General features: G+C 42.4%; 1 protein-coding gene across 1 annotated transcript in view; it reads left to right on the forward strand.

The window, feature by feature from the left end:
- tecpr2 (tectonin beta-propeller repeat containing 2) overlaps positions 1-18,029 on the forward strand; it is a 39,147-nt gene that overhangs the window by 11,760 nt on the left and 9,358 nt on the right. Inside the window, exons 11-23 of the mRNA XM_080751187.1 lie at positions 472-712; positions 1,267-1,489; positions 2,427-2,643; positions 3,058-3,279; positions 4,010-4,077; positions 5,590-5,705; positions 6,424-6,597; positions 11,026-11,206; positions 11,782-11,923; positions 13,252-13,492; positions 14,141-14,230; positions 14,325-14,422; positions 14,813-14,948. Of these exons, the coding sequence (XP_080607313.1) occupies positions 472-712; positions 1,267-1,489; positions 2,427-2,643; positions 3,058-3,279; positions 4,010-4,077; positions 5,590-5,705; positions 6,424-6,597; positions 11,026-11,206; positions 11,782-11,923; positions 13,252-13,492; positions 14,141-14,230; positions 14,325-14,422; positions 14,813-14,948 (2,149 nt within the window). The remainder of the gene's footprint in view (positions 1-471; positions 713-1,266; positions 1,490-2,426; positions 2,644-3,057; positions 3,280-4,009; positions 4,078-5,589; positions 5,706-6,423; positions 6,598-11,025; positions 11,207-11,781; positions 11,924-13,251; positions 13,493-14,140; positions 14,231-14,324; positions 14,423-14,812; positions 14,949-18,029) is intronic.

Below are 18,029 nucleotides of genomic sequence, written 5' to 3' on the forward strand. Positions count from 1 at the left end.
ATTGTTTGCAAATCGGTGCCTCTGTTCCAGAGTTAGCCGCAACTGTGCAAACAGGATCAGGAAGTTGATAATCGCTTATGTCCCACCTCCGCCGGAAACGGAAATGTGTCAGTTTCCGCTGGAAATCGGAAGCACTTTTTTAGGGCGCTTAGGAGCCAAAAATCTGAAAATAAAAACTCTGGAGTCTGGACCATAGGCCAAATCTCTGGAAACTCGTGATCGTTCCGACACATAGTTTGTCAGAAAGAATGTTAATGATCAATGACCTGCTTGATTCTCGATCCCAATACTGTTAAGTTAGGCCAGGGGTGCTGATATGAGTGACATATGGGTAAAGTACGTCGTGTAGTGCATCCGGCTTGCTGTATTTGGGGGAGGGAAGCCGGGTAGCGAGGGAGATATTTGTCGCTGTGGCTCTTATGGGCTGGGGCGTGTTCAGCCATGTTGACCAATGTATGTCTGTTCCTCCAGGCCTCAGAGCGTCTCTACCACAGACCTAGTCTGGCCACCACCGACTCCCGTAGTCGCAGCAGCTCCGTCACTTCCTGGGATAGCGTCCACGGCCATGCACTGATGACCGCTTCCTCTACCACCGAGCAGTCGGAAATGACGGCCAGTCGCTACAGCGCCCCCCTGGGACACGAGGAGCTACAGCAGGAGCTGGTGGTCAAAGCCATTAAAGTCAGGAAGAAAGCCAAGAGGAGACGACAAGGTGGGAGACAGTCGTTTAACCAGTCAGTCAGCCAAGTAGTCTACTAGTTAGACAGTTAACCTGCCAGTCACTAAATCAATTATTCAACTTCTTTGGCTGTTTAACATTCCAGTCACTCATCAACCAGTTACCAAGTCAGTCGATTCCTCAACTAGTTAAGCAGTTAACCTGCCGTCTCTAAGCAGTTATTCAGTTATTTAGTTAGCCTTTAGCTTAGTTAGGCTTTAAACTGCCTGTCACTCAGTCAGTTATTTAAACAGTCAGTTATACAATTAACCAGCCACAGTCAATCACCTAACCATATTATGTTGCCATTCAACTAGTCAGCCAGTTGGTCATTTAGTTGTATAATCAATTAGCCCCTCTATGAATCTCCTTTCATGTTGATAAAATGTTCCTTGTGAATATAAAGATGACATCTTCATATCTCATCAAGATTACAATGATTTCAGGTCATATGTGCGTATCAGACATTATAATGATCAGGTTATATACAGTACTGTATGTAGTATCTGACTTTATAATGATTATTAGGTCATGAATGTATTTGACAGACAGTTCCAGCGGTAACCGACTGTCAGAGAGCAGCTGGTCGGAGTCCAACTTCGGCCTCCAAGATGGCGGCTGCTACAGCGATGGAGGGTGTAGCGGTGGAACCCCACAGAGTGACCAGACGCTGTCCGACCTGCATGGCCAGGACTCGCCGGACCTGGACCAGAACCGGAACCAAGACGGCTCGGACCAACAGGCCCTGGACCACCCGGCAGAATCCTTAAGGTCTTTGCACACTGCTGCGTTTTTCGGGCCGAATATTGGAGTGAATTTCGGATTGCGTGAATAAAAAAATCAACCTCAGGTTATGTCAATCACGTTTGCACACTGCCGCCCGTTTCTTTTTTATTTTCGGACCAGGGTTGACTTTTTCCGATTTTCGCAGCTGTTGCACTGAGTCCCTTGCTCTCTCTCTCTTTCCTCTCTCTCTCCCTGGCTTACGGCTTTTGGATTTCCAAAACGCAACGAAAACACGCAGTGCAGTGTGCAACCACCTTTAGACCTAGTAAGGGGCAAGGAAGAAATTCCACTTGAACAATTGTTTTGATATTACTCCTTCAGATTTTATCCCAAAAATCACGCAAATAAGTACAAAGTATCTCTATAATATGCATGTGATCAAGTCTGATCTGTCTGGTATTTCATTTTCCATCCTGATTGGCTAACATTGGCTTCCAAAGTTTACAGGATTGGTCCGTTTTGAACAAAATGCTTCAAATCATGAATGCTGCGTGCGATTTCCGTGAAATGGTGCACACGCATTCCCACATTGGCAAGTTATAGCACCATCAGCAGGTTGACTTTTGCAAAACACATTTTTGGCCTCTAATCATCAATGCAGAGTCCGATTGCCGTGCAAGGGTGAAAAAGACATGGCACCCTTTTCACATTGGCCTATTATAGTGCCACCAGGAGAGGAGGCCACACTAACCTACCTGACCTGGCGGAGACCTGTGCTCGAAGAACACTGCTTCTAGTTGTTTGATTTAATACTGAAAAAGGTCCTCAGTGACCAAAACCTTGCTTCTCTCTCAATATATGTGCTCCTGGACATATTTAATAATATTAATAATATGAATTTAATATTACAATGATCCCTGATATTCTAAGTACTAATCCTATTCTGTGCGCATGTATGTGCGTGTGCGTGCGTGTTATGCAGCTCTGAGACCTCTCCCCCTTCCCTCCTCTTGTCATCGGACCCCATGGCGGACAGCAGGGCGGAGCCCCCCACCCCAGACGTGGACCTCCTGTTGGAGTGCACCTTCTCCTACATGCACAACTCAGAGGAGACGCATGACGGACAGGAGCTGCAGCCAATGGAAGAGCAGGAAGATGAGTTCCTGAGCCCTCTCATTGGTCCAGAGGAAGAGGATGAGGTGCGTGCGTGCGTGTCTGTGTGTGTGTTGACAAGTATGTCAACTGTAATTGCGACTGTCAGGTTGCAGTTAGTATGAAAACGAAGAAAGAAGTTATCCTGCGCATTTTCCCTCAGATCAATTGTGCCAACTGCGACGACGACAAGTTTGTGCCGTATTTAGAAGCTCTGTTGACCTGACGGTCGCTAATCGCCATTGTTTACTTGTGTATTTAACAATGTTCTGCCTTATAGGCACATTGTAATTGGCTGTTTTCCTATTGTCTGACTGCACTGGCAGTGTTCATATCCTTTTGTACAAGGTATTCTTGTACTTCTGTTTAGGTGGACATAAATATGAAGTCTGTGTGTGCGTGTGCGTGCGCGTGCGTGTAAGTCAGTACGAAAGTTAACTGACACTGTTTTTTGTGTCCAGGATGAGGACATGGTGCCCCCCAGTGGAGTGGCTGACCAGATGTTCTACTCCACTGTGTCCTGTCTGGACAGACAGCCCAGTAATGTGTCCAGTGATGAGGAGGACATATACGGGCACGCTGCAGTGCCAACTAGTGTCAGCGTAGGAGACGGCCTGAGCTCCCTGTCCCTCCAGGCAGACAGACAAACGGACGAGGACAAGACAAGACACAAAGCAGACCAGGTCAGAAGAATTATATGTAGCATAGCAGTGTAGTGTGGAGAAAACAGCACAAAACACTCGCCCACAAAACACACTTCACCCTATTTCTGCAGACCACTCGCCCCCCAGCAGTTCTTGTACTAGAAAATAGAAATAAGTTTAGGGTTACGCATAGTTTTACTCAGGTTAAGTTTATAGAGTAAGGTTCTGTTTTGGCACAGTTTTTACTGTGGTTCTTTTTAGGAATAAGGTTGGTTAGTTTGACCGAAACTAGAAGAGATCTGAAGGGTCAGGAAGTGAAGAGAGAAGAGAGAAGTGCTGTGAGATCGATAATCTCACAGCACTTTGTGACACGTGATTGTTTTTTAAATCTCCGTCATGAGCAGACAATGAGTTGCACAACAATGTGCGAACACAGCAGCAAGATTTGTGAACTTGTGTGATAAAAGAAGGTTAGCCAATGGAATACAACAGCCATAAGGACTACTAACCATTGAGTATCCCCAGTAGACCTCTAGACCCACTGCACATACAGTATAAACAGAGCTGCTACCTTTAAACACATTAAATCTAAGGCCTTTTTTTGGTTATACTATTTAAATAGTTTTGAGAAAAATGATGCTATTTGTCTCAAAGTGACTTGCTTTGGCAATATAAACATTTGTTTTCTCATGCCAATGAAGCTCCTTTTAATTTGAGTTGACAAATGCATGAATTATGCAGTGATACCATCTGTCCTCTCCTCTCCTAGATGGCTGAGAGTTGGATGGGTTATTCAGGTCCAGGTTGTGGTATTCTGAGTCTACAGGTGACAGACCGGTAAGTTGGTTATTATCCTCGTTAATGAAACTAGTTTGATTGGTCAAATTGGCAAGTACGGGTCATGTTCTACTTGCCAACGGTCATGTTTACTTACGTATGTTTGCATACAGTATGTACAACCCTGGGTTGGGTACAGTGTAGCGACGTGGGCATGAAATGAGTTAGGGCAACCAGACTATAGTACTTTCTTCTTCCATCCATGCTGTTACATGATGTTACTCGCATTTACAAATTCCTTTTAATCCCTCCCTCGCTTACGTTGCTCAGCTGGTGCATTCAGAATCAGTGACGGAGAGAGAGAAGCAAGAGGTATCTAGAGAGAGCCCTTTGAACAGAGCGTGAGAATGTTCAGTCGTGACAGATGGGCTTTGTCTCATTCTGTGTGAACAGTGAACAAAACAAGGCTGTTTGCTTCCCAGTCCTTAATGTCACACCAAAAAGTAAAGCAAACCCGGTTCTAGGACACGGAAAGCTAAACCCACTTGCCCAGATATTGTTTTATACTTCCCTCTGAAATCAGGCAACTGTTAGTGCCAACCTCTGGCATTTATACATAAATGATGACCAGCTCAGTGTCCTTGTGGTTAGAGTGTCCGCCCTGAGACGTGGAAGGTCGGGGGATCGATCCTCGGTCGGGTCATATCAAAGACTGTAAAAATGTGACCCTGCTTGGCACTCAGAATCAAGGGTTGTATTGGGGGGGTTGATCACCACTACTGATTCCCGAGCACGGCACGGCTGCATCTCACCACTCCAAGAGATGGGTCAAATGCAGACAACAAATTTTGCTTACAGCAATGTATGTGACAATAAATATTGTTATTATTAATTATTATGATTTGATTTTGATTTTATTAAGGATCCCCATTAGCTGTTGCCGTAGCAGCCAGCTAGTCTTCCTGGGGTCCACACATAAAAAACATACAAGATTTTTACAGTTACAAATGCAATATTATTAAAAGTCAGTACTCAACACAATACATAATGAGACTAACAAATAATATAAATGAAGTTACATTTTAGAAAAGAAACAGAAAAAAAATAACAATCAAAAAGAAGCAAACAAAAATTACATTGTTAAATAAACTTTAAGATTCCTTTTAAAAGCGAATTTACTGTAAATACAGCAAAGGTTTGGAGGCAAGTTATTCCACAGTGTCAGTGATCTAAAAATAAAAGTCCTCCTTAGAGCATTGTTTTTTGGACTTGGTAATTCAAGCTGCCTATTACTGGCACCTCTAGTGTAATGATTATGTATAGTATTAGTTAAAATGATCTGTTTATGTATAAACACTGGAGTTTTAATGCTCATAACTGACTTGAACAGCACAAGTGTATTACAAGTCAGCCTATTTTTTAACAGTAACAGTACAAGGTACTGTCCAGGTTTTATTTACAGTAGTATAGTGACTGTACAGTGTTTTATGTCTGGCTTAATGGTTTTACGGTGTGTCCAGTATAGTTACTGGTTTTATATCCAGTACAGTGACTGGTTTCTCTGTGTTCCAGGTATGTGTGGTGTCTGGACTTTAAAGGAGGTTTGTTCTGCAGTTCTCTGTCTGATGGAGGCCTCAACTGGCAGAGATTTGAAGACAACGTTCACCAGATGGCACTGTCCCCCTCAGGTGACACAGATACCATGCTACATTATCAATGCATTAACCTGATATTTGGTGTAGAGCATGAGTCTTCAACAGGGGTCTCCTAGGGGGCCCACAGAGTTATATGCAGGGGGGCTAGAAAAAGTTTGTAAATATACATCAACAAGTATCTGTCATTTTAGTAAAGATTATGTGTAAGAAAAACTATACAAAAAACTAAAACATTGAACGTTCATAACACTGATGATTGTGCTGTCAAACAAATCTATGAAGACATCAAAGCCTCAGCATCACTTGGAGGAAACCCATTGTCACTTAAAAGAAAAACCTGTGAAATATGTCCAAGCTGGTCTCAAATCTCTCCTGTATTAGACATTAGACATTATTGATGAGACAATCAGATGGATATATGGTTGAGCTAGCCTCAACCCTAGCTAGTAAGCCCTATCTGCCTTAATACGGTACATTATAATTTCCCTCTATAACAAAGATGTAAAATTAAAAACACCTCAAAAATACAAGGGGAACAGCACCTGTCGCAAGTTGATGTAATTTGACCATGACATGTACAGTATACATCTGCTGCTATGCTCTCGCACCTTTATATATTACAGGTACCTCAAGTACTGTGTAAATATATAGATATTTCATTTGTTTCTTTGATTGATCTCTCTACCCCCTTGCCAACATTTTCATTTTACTGTAAACCTGTGATTTGACAATAAATCTGTCTCCCACCCAGGCCAGCTGCTGTGGAAGGTGGAGCAGAGGTCCATGACGGCGTATGCCTGTGGGAAGGTGACCATCAAAGGGAAGAGGCACTGGTACAAGGCCATGGAGCACACCGCCTTCGTCGCCCTCAGCGATGACACTGCCTGGATCGTGAGGACCAATGGGGACCTCTACCTACAGACTGGTACGACTGTGTGTGTGTGTGTGTGTGTGTGTGCGTGTGTGTGTGTGTGTGTGTGTGTGTGTGTGTGTGTGTGTGTGTGTGTGTGTGTGTGTGTGTGTGTGTGTGTGGGAGATAGGGGTGGGCGATATGGTGATAAATATCACTGAGATGATACAATGTCACCACGATATGCCTTTTCGAGATATCGTATATATATCGTGATACAATGAGAGAGCCTTATAAATAATCCTGTTGAATTGTTAATACAGAGATTCATTGCAGAATTAATTTAAACCTGCATTTGTCTAAATCAGTAGTTCTCAAACCTTCAAATATCATATATCTGACAGTATACAAATGAAACCAAATGGACAAGGAACCCTGAGAGTCCCTGGACCCCACATTGAGGACCACTGGTCTAAATGGTCTGTTGCTCCTTTTTCTTTTAGTCTTTGTTACGTTGTACTGTAGGTGGTTGTACTGTTAAATAACTTGGAAAAATAACCATAAAAACCAACATGAAAAAGAATCGTGATAAGGTATTGTGAAACAGCATATTTTGTATTTGTATTTTTAATAACAAAATATTGTATTTTTCCATATCGCCCACCCCTATTATGGGAGAGGGGATGGTTGTTGAAACGTGTCTTTGCGACCAGCAGGGGTCCTCAGAGCTCTCCTCTGGTCCACAACAAAAGCTGGAGGACCTTGGGTGGCCACTAGCTAGGGAAGTGGTAGAAAAACACAAACTCAATGAATTCAACTGAAATACATTCAATCTACACGTCGTGTTGCTGGAAATCCAATAATTGTACCCTCCTATATAATGTAACCATCACAATCTTGAGTCTATAGTTTAACTTGTAACTTCTTCTACTACTATTGCCATTGCTATTATTACTACTACTACTACTACTACTACTACTACTGTATATCTATTACTATTACCACAACTGCTACTATTACCACTACACCTAGTATTATTAACAATGATAATTGCATAGCAATTTCACAACCAAAGTTAAAATAATTAAATCTGCTATTTTCTCAGCTATTTCAGCATCTGTATATGTACATTTAGTGCTGACAATATATACAAATTATGAAAACCAAGCTAAATCAAGTTACGTCCAACCTACATTTTGCACGTTTCGGTTACTTCATAAAGTCCTTATTCTATTTTTGACAACTTTTTCACATTCACATTATGAGCTTGTAGATCGTCTATTTTCGCCAAAGATATCTAGGGTAGAGCCCTTGGGAATCCAGTCAACCAAATACAGGGCGGGAATCCGGTCAACTAAGTATAGGGTTTAATATGGTAGCTTTGTCAGCAGGTCGCATACTAATATGTCATTATATTTTGGATGTAACTCCCAGATATATCCGTTGTAAATCAGGTTTCATAATCAGTCAACTGCTGTCACCATGAAAGGTTGTGTTTGGGTTTGGCACTGATATTATAGTACTGCTTGTATAAGGAGGGGTGTGTGTGTGTGCGTGTGCGTGTGTGTGTGTGTGTGTGTGACTGTGTGTGTGTGACTGTGTGTGTGTGTGTGTGTGTGTGTGTGTGTGTGTGTGTGTGTGTGTGTGTGTGTGTGTGTGTATTACATAACTAATAAAGGCAGGGTGACTTGGAGCAGCTGTCTTGATCCACCCTGTACACACACACACACACACACACACACACACACACACACACACACACACACACACACACACACACACGTAAATAAAGCACACAGTGTGCTCTCCACTGACTTATAAGTTTGTTGTATGTTATGTTGTGTACAGTATGATCTTTCTTTATGTTAATCTTCAGATACGATATGAAGTAATTTCTGTGACACCGTGTTTGTTTGGTCACAGAGGTGAAACGGGTCACATTAAACAATTCTGGCTCGTGACCAAAGAATCTGACTTTGACGTTATTATGGAACAAAATGTAGATTGGCTTGGCACCAGGCAACACACACACACACACACACACACACACACACACACACACACACTGGCATTTACGTGTGAGTGTGTCTTTGTGTGCTTGGTGTCTGTGTCTCCAGGGGATTCACAGCAGTTACATCAAAACAAACTGTCTCTACTGCCTAACGCTCAAACCGAGTCTCTGGCACGCATGCACGCGCGCGCGCGCGCACACACACACACACACACACACACACACACACACACACACACACACACACACACACACATACACACTCGCTCTCTCTCTGAGGGCACAGATGCATGCATACTGTACACACAAAAATGAACTACTCATGATATCTACCCTAGACATAAACACACTCAAAGGTTATGCTAAAAGGGTAACGCAAAAAAAAACAGGTACAGTACATGTTTCCATTGTGGTCCATTGTACTCAATTCATCAGTAATAATCAGTAAAAACAGAGCGGACCAAGTAATGACTCCTGAGGGCCCACCTAGTCAATGAAGTCTATAGGGTTTAAGTGGTCAAAGAGCAATAAAGAATAGAAGGAATAAAATGTCAGTTCCAACGTTGTGTACTCGTTCGAGTTGCACACCATCAGCAATGAATTGTATGTCGTCATTTGTGTTGAAGCTTTTATATGTCTCAATACACATTCATAATGTGTCTATTGTCATGGCTTTACTCATCTAAAACAAATGTCTTCATTTTATTTTATTTATCCTTTATATAACCAGTGTAAAACTGCATTAACATTGACATCTCTTTTTCAAGTGGTCCCGTGGCCAAGAATGCAGCATATAGTAGTTTCACATAAAATGTCACTGTAATAATAATAATAATTGTGACAATTTAAAAACATGATCATTGCAAGCAGGCAAGCAGGATTCCCGATTTATAAAGCAATATTGGAAAGATCTTCTAACCTTTTACAAATCAAGTCTTAATTCAAATAGTGTCACAACAATTATGCATCACGTAGCTTTGCCATGTGAGCTATTTTCACATTGTCATATGTTGGTGTATACATTGGTCTTAAGTGCCTTATCTTACATTATGTGCAAACTTGCAGTACCAATGTTTTTGTGCCCTTCTGTACACCCATGGGTGTATTCTATTCTAATCTGGGGTGTGGTCTGGTGAATTGTTGATGAAATCTTGGGTGGAGTGAGAAAAGTCAGAAGGCAATTGCGTCTTTGACTGTTCTGACCTTGACTAACGACTAAAACCCAGGCCCCCAGTGCAGTATTGCCCCCTGCTATTTATAGGGTACTATTAGATAATAGAGTGAGTGACGTAAATCACTATATTGTGATCGTATAGTAATTGCTATAGTCCAGGGATACTCAAACTTCTGAACCGGTGGGCCACATTACAAAAATGACAAGGGGAGTTGATAAAATGACATTACTTGATAACTTTTTACTTTATTTCCATATAACTCGAGACAAGTGCAATGCGCATTATTTTATGGCTTGGAATTCCATTTATATTCTGTCAATGACAACACTTGTAATCAAAGTAATTTGCTAAATTTTCTCTCTTTTTAATAATTCTGTGAAATTAGCATATTCCACAAAAACACCAAAACAAACTAGTGTACGTTTGTCTGCTATTTGTCTTGGTTGATATCTGTCTGCCTGCTATCGAGTGGGATAACATTAAAGATAGCTGAGCACAACTCTCTTTCATTTGCTTCACAATGTTATTTATGATGTTGCCACATTCAGCACAAATGGCTTTTTACAGAAAATAAACTTGTGAAAATTGATAGCTAAGGAAAATATAAAAAAATAAAAAAATCTACTTAAAATAGATTACCCAGACTGTTTAGCTACCAAATGGCTAATGATGCAGTTGTTAAGTAGAGGGTCTCTTCATTTGAATTAGGCCTACAATAACATTTTGGGTATGCTAATTAGTCTGGCACTGACGGGCAGAGGCAGAGCCACTGGTAAAAAAAAGAGAGAGAGAGAAAGAAAACGGCGAAAATCTGCGTTTGGCCATTATCTCAATAGATGAGCAGGGAAACAAAATACAACCACCCCAAATTAATGATTGTATTATATTGTATTAACATACTCTACCATACAGATTGGACAAAATTAAGATGTATTCTTAAAAAAAGTTACATATGTGCCGCTTTAATGATTACTATCAGAATATAGAGCTATTTAACAGTTTTTCAATAACAAATGACTTACTCTACCTTTAATATAGCCACCCTTTATAGTCAATTCAGTATCAATATGGCAATGACACGGATGTATTAGAACAGTTGAATTCATTATTTACGTTTCGTCACTGTCCGGCAGAAACCTTGTATCTCCAAGTTTCAGATTTGCACATTTTTGATTTTGCACGTTGTGTGCATGTAGATCGGCTATTTTCTTTATTTTAAATCGTTTTGAAAATAACAAAGGAAGGTTTTGGACATACATGGTTTGCACCCGTCAACAACGATTTTCTCTCTTGTCTCTCTCTGTCTCTCTGGTGTAGGTCTGTCAGTAGACCGCCCGTGCGCTCGCTCAGTGAAGGTGGAGTGTCCTTGTGCGTTCTCTCAGGTGTGTGCGGTCGGGGGGGTGGTGTGGGCTCTGAGTGAGCAGAGATCCGTGTTCTACAGAGAAGGACTGACCAGTTACTGCAGCGAAGGAGAGATGTGGAAGTACGACAAGATCAGGTACAAACATGACTTGGCATAAATGTATCCACGGGTTTCCAACGCCCCATAGTGCATTGCGCAGACGTTGTACCGAGCTTCCGGCGCCGCAGCCGAGTGTGATTTACAAGCTCACAACGGGCTGCATCTGCGACGCGACGTGAGCTTGTATGTCTGCTGTTAAACCGGAAGTGTGGTCCAAATAATCTCCAGTAAACTCCCGCGGAAACAGTTGGATCTAACAGGCAATACGTCATGATATACAGTATGGCTCCGGTCAGTCGGTCTCACATACTGTATGTGTCTGAAACGGACTCATCCTGTTCCCTACCGTTCTGTGTGAGAAAAGGCCTAGAGTTTGATGCTGCACCATGACCATCTAATTGTATTGGCGGCATTGGGTCACATATATCACCATAGTATGTATTGTGTGTCACAACATACGTATAAACAAGGTCATATAATACTTTATATCACAATATCTATGGACAAACCTTGATGTTGATATCTGACAATACTGTAAACAAAGTGTGTGTGTGTGTGTGTGTGTGTGTGTGTGTGTGTGTGTGTGTGTGTGTGTGTGTGTGTGTGTCCAGTGAGGCTCAGGGATTAGAACCTATCTGTATCTCTCTGGGTGAGAACGAAACAGCCTGGGCCCTGGACACCAGTGGCAGTCTGTGGTTTAGAACCGGCATCTCCCCCATGAAGCCACAGGGTCAGGATGACCACTGGTGGCAGGTAGGCTGCTCTGTCTGTCTGTCGGTCTGTATCTCTGTCCGCTCGTGGACTTGTCTGAGTGTCTACCTATCTGTCTTTATACGTTCTACCTGTCTCTATCTGACTGTAAGCCTTGCCGAGCCATGAGGCCCATATGATTCGGCCGAGCCATGAGTCTCATAGGGCAGGAGCCTATCTCCTGTTTCTGTAGCGTGAGGCAGCTTGATGTACTGTACAAGTACACCCCCTGGACGTGACGCTAGTATGTCGCAGGGATTTACCCCCAATCCAACCCTTGATGCCAAGCAGGGAGGCGCTGGGTCCCATTTTTTAGAGTCTTTGGTATGACCCGACCGGGGTTTGAACCCCGATCTCCCAGTCTCAGGGCAGACACTCAAACCACTAGGCCACTGAGCTCTATCTGACTGTAGATCACTATAGCTGTCGCTCTACGTGTCCACCTCTCTGTCACTCTGGTCCATCAATATATTTTGACTGGTCGTTTTCTCTATCTGTCTGTCTGACTGTATAACAGGTACTATGGATGGGACGATAAGTGATATTATCGTGATAAAAAAACACTCAAGATAAATCGTATTGTGGAGATTTAATTTATTGTGAAATCGTCCTCCATCATACACTGGGATCAATTTACCTTTTATTTGCCGAGCTGCATATCCGGTACCACTTAAACCCTCTATTGGTAAAACGTACTTATAATAAACATACTTGATACAATCTTTTTTTCACTCTCTACCAAATCTCTTTGTCAAAAAATAGCCGCTCTACAAGCTCACACCGCTTCGTAGATCTTTTATTTTTGAGCGGTGGTCACACCGTCTCCATAGCGTGGCCGTGTGTGTAGGTATGTTTGTTTGTTAGTTTGTTTGTATGTATGTGGGTGGGTCTGTATGTAGCCTCAAGCCTGTGTAGTACCTTTTCTGACCACACATGTTAAGGGAGGGGCGCTGTTGTCCAGGCCACACACACACACACACACACACACACGGGGGGGGGGGGGGGGGGGAACCACCGCTCAGTTCACACGGGTGTGATTTTTGGCAAATGTTCCACCCCAGGATAATGGATATTGGGGATATTTTGATTATCGCGATAATATCGTAAATCACAATTTCTTTGTTCACAATAATCGTGATATGAAATTTTCATATCGTCCCATCCCTAATAACGGTATGACTGTATCTCTGTCTGACCGAAGATCAGGATAACTGTCTTCACTGTAAATCAGTATGATTTTGTCTGACTGTCTCTGTACCAGTTTCCGTTTTGTGGTGACCGACCTTCCCTTGTGGGATCAATAAACATCTGTATATCTTGTGTGACTGTAGGTCAGTATCACGGACTACGTGGTGTTTGACCAGGGCAGTCTGTTCCAGACGTTACTGGCGGCGACGCAGAGCGTTGCCACGGTCACGCGTGCGCCCGTGGAGCGCGTGGCGGAGTGCCTACGCGTGGCCTTCCTCTCCCAGCATGCCCAGTGCCAGCCCAGTCTGCTCGCCACCAACAGCACCGGAGTGTGGATCGCATCAGGACGGAACCACTTGCACGTTGCCAAGGGCAACCTCATAGGTGTGTGTGTGTGTGTGTGTGTGTACTGTATGTGTGCACATGCGACATTGCCAGGTTATTAGGATAACATATTAGTTCATCTCCATTGGTTGAAGTTGATCTCCCTTGTCTAATATTAGATATTATTGTCCCTAGTGTCAACCTTTAGGTAGGACGTCTACAGGTTGACAACACCGTCAAATTTAGATTATAATTACCCAAAGAGATATTAAAAATAAATTAAAAAAGCCAGCTCACGTATTAGGGAGTAGTATGAGTCAACAGAAAAAAAGAATGGGTGTTTTCAATGAATCTATAATGGTTAAAATGTAGTTTGAAGTTAGAATGGGTTTGTATACTGTAGGAAGGGAGCGTGTCTGATAAAAATGTATATTAAATATTGAAATACTGAATCAAGCAACTTAAAATCTGTCCAGTGTGGTCACAAAAGCCTGATTAGACGATAAAATGACAAAGGTGAAATATCCCTTTAATTGCTCTTAAATCGCTCAATGGGTTGGCCCCCCTTTATCTGTCACTATAACCCAGTTAGAGCTTTAATTGGACACCTAAAACCATTAAACAGTTGGACCTCTGCACTTTAGGCTGAGTAATTGAATTGATGGATTCAAGTAAAGCATTCCTGTGTGTATGGTTTGTGTGTGTTAGGTACATTCTGGCAGAACGTGGTTCCCAGGGGAACGGTGTCAGCCACTAGATGGGTCTTTATCACTTCATCATCAGTACCTCATAAAGAAGGTAATACGCACACTCGCACACATTCAGAAAGTGTCATTATTTGGTATATAGAATGTCGAATGACTTGTGTACGCTTGCATGCGTGCTTGTGTAGGTACATTCCTGTGGCTCGCTCAAAGCAGGAAAGATCTGTTCTGTGTTTGGGACCAGGATGGACAACTAAGACCAACTACTGTACAGCTACCCCCTGAGGTACACGCACGCACGCACGCACGCACGCACGCACGCACGCACGCACACACACACACACACACACACACACACACACACACACACACACTACTAAAGTTGAACTCCATAGACAATGCTTTGAACCTGCTGTTTTCTCGTCACACAGAAGAGGCATATTGCTGCTTATCTGAATTCAGCGCAACACATTGAATGGCATTGGTGCTATACAACAGTCATATAGCACCCCCAGTTTAGGAACCAACATTTCACCTTTGAACCTTGTTTTAATACGAAATTGGGCAAACTAAATTTAATGCCTGCAATTTGGGGGGTCATGGCTTGAATGCTAGGTATACAGCACATCAACCACCCCAAATAATTACTCATGAACCAAAATGTCTTTGTGTATAGGTGGAGTTGGTTCAGTTGGCATCCTGTGCTGACGCATTGTGGGGTTTGGACACACACGGTAGAGTCCACATCCGCACCCTGTCGCCTACCTGTCCTACAGGCCTCCAGTGGACCCTACTGGACCTCAACCAGCTAGGTAGGAGTCTGTCTGACACACAACTGCACAACACTACACTACAGTACAATACACACCAGTACAATACAATGCAATACAATACAATACACACCAGTACAATACAATACAATACAATACAATACAATACAATACAATACAACATGTCCTATGATGGTGTCTTATTGAAAAGTTTCAGCTGCAACAACATGCCCAAAATATGTACACCAAGGTTAATGTGATTAACGTGGACGCGAAAGTGGTACACTTTTGACAAAGAGTCAGTTGGGCGATATTTTTGGTTTTAAAGACAACGAAAAGGGGGCGAGTTGAGACGGTACACTTCAGTTGTTTTGTTTAGTAAAAATCTATTTTGCTGCCAAACTTCCTTGAGAGTTGTTTGGACAAAGAAACTTCATCCGTGTTTGGACTGACCTGTATCTGCGAGAGCTAGCCTTCATGTCTGACCTACTTAAACAGAACATAGTGTCCAGTTCCCCTCTGACAGCTGTGTTCCTAAGACCGGACCGGTTCTAGGCCACTTGCCAATCTGCATGTTTGTTTGTCTGTCTGTCTGGTACAGGATCACTTACGCCAGTTCTGTAGCATTCAGTATCTCCACCGGCTGTACCGGTAGCTTCGAAAACTAGGACTAAAGGTCCTGGTAAGAAAACCAGAGGTCCTGGTAGGATAGACAACCAGCAGTTCTACAGGACCTGGGAGGACAGAAAACTATCATTCTAGAGCAGGGGTCTTCAACGTTTTCAGGCCAAGGACCCCTTAATTGAGAGACGGATCAAGCAGGGAACCCCACAACCTTTTCATAGATTCCATATAGTTTCATTGTTTGACAGCTCAATCATCAGTGTATTTTGGATTCATGTCAATTGGTGTTTCAGATATTTAACCACTTGAACCGTCGAAACTTAATAAACTTGACCTTTCACTCTATACTTAGTCTGCTATTTTTCCTTTTCCCCTCTACACCAAAGCTCTTTGTATATAAAATGTATATATAAATAGCTGATCTACAAGCTCACAACGCCTAGCAGTGTGAGGCGTTGTGAGCTTGTAGATCTGCTATTTTTGGCTAAAGTTCTCTGAATATGGACGCTAGGGTTCAAGTGGTTAATATAAAAAAAGAGAAAAAAAGTTTCTATCACTCAAAGATTTGGAGGACCCCCTGTAGTAACTCTGGTGACCCCCTAGGGGTCCCGGACCCCCTGTTGAAGACCCCTGTTCTAGAGGTCCTGATGAGATAGAAAACCAGCAGTCTGGTCTCGGTCAGTGAACTTATCGTTTTGTTTTTAGAGCATCTTTGTATGTAGGACGCACACAGAAAGCTGCTCTTCCTAACATTAGCGTGGACTTTTGGCAGATGTAGGTTGAGCCATGTCTGTGAATGAGTACAATGACTACCATCATTCCAAGAAAGCACAGCTGTCAGAGGAGTGGAGAATTATATGTAAAATAACATTTTAATTACAGGTAAATAACAATAAATGCTGATCCTTCACTGTCATCACTGATAGAGCACTGAGCAGGCAGGCCGGTTTATTTGTAAAGTAGGCAATGGTATGTGTCCCATACCTGCATTCAGCCGCCTTCTTCTTCTTCTTCTTCTTCTTCTTCTTCTTCTTCTTCTTCTTCTTCTTCTTCTTCTTCTTCTTCTTCTTCTTCTTCTTATTATTATTCAGTGATAGCACTGGACTTTTAACCACTTTCAACCTGCCATCCCTATTTTGGGCATGCCATTATGGTCGGAAATGTTTCAAACATTTTCACAAATGGCAGCTCTATAAGCTCTTTGCTTGTTGTAGTGTTTTCTTTTGTTCCTGAGTTCTCCTACTATGTATTCTATGTATTCTTAACATACTTTTATCACATTGTAACTGTTGAAAATTGAAAAGTGCAACATTAAGTTAAAGCTGTACAGTACTTCCTTAAAGAGCAGTCCCTCTAAAGTCTACACGCTGAGGGTTGCGACTATAAACTGACAGAATAGGAACATTCCCAGTTCTCCAGTGATGTCATACTAGTATGTAGTGCACAAACTGGCCTACATACTGAATGGACAGGAGCCCTATTTACGCACACTGCTAGAGCATGGACCTGTATGAGCTTCTCCTCCTGATTGGCTGAAATGTTGCAACCCACCTGAAAATGTATTTTCTGATTTATTAAAGAGCTACTGTAGAGAGAAAGAGAGACTTCTGTTACTACACACACACTCTATGCTGTAACTATGATTATGATTGATCAGAAATAGTGTATTTCCCTTTTAACCAAAAACCTTTTGTTTTATCCAAAAAAATATTACTTACTTACACATAATGAATACATAGACTTTTGATGCCATTACTTTGTTTATTTTCTCAGGCTTATGTTTCCGGTCTGCCCCTGCCAGGCCAGACTGTAAAATATTATAACATTGTAACTTAATGTTTGTCCTAGTGACTGTTATGGGAAGAAATATATTGTCCAGATGAAGATGAAGATGAAATGTCCAGTTTTATTTAGAGGCATAGCAAGTTAGCATATGACAATGACAAAATGTCATGTGTCCTGCACCATAATGATGTCATGTGTTTGTTCACTACAGCTGGTCACTCTGGCTGCACCATAACGATGTAATAACATTCCTTTATTATATCCCTTCCCCCGTGGCCATGTGCCTTTTTATACACACGCACACACACACACACACGCACGCACGCACGCACGCACGCACGCACGCACACACACACACACACACACACAAACACAACCCAACAATGTTGTGATGATAACATGATCCAGAGGAATACAAGAACTCTGGTCTAATCCGGGACCTTGGAACGGGTCGCCACCAGGGGTGTTCCTAGACTTAACCTCTGTAAAACTAACCTTATTCCTAAACTTAACCTCGGTGAAACTATTCCTAACCCTAAACGTATTCCTAACCTTAACCTCTGTAATACGAGACGGGCAGGCAGTCCACGAATAAAATGGAGTGTGTTTCAGGGTGAGCGTTCCGGTTACCATCCAGAGAGGCCGAGAGAGGTAGGGTGTGTCTCCTGGTGGAGATTTGCACTCTACTGAGCACAGCTTTCTTGTTAATCGTGG

Source organism: Nannobrachium achirus, assembly GCF_963921795.1.
Source record: "Nannobrachium achirus genome assembly, chromosome: 20".
NCBI lineage: Eukaryota > Metazoa > Chordata > Actinopteri > Myctophiformes > Myctophidae > Nannobrachium > Nannobrachium achirus.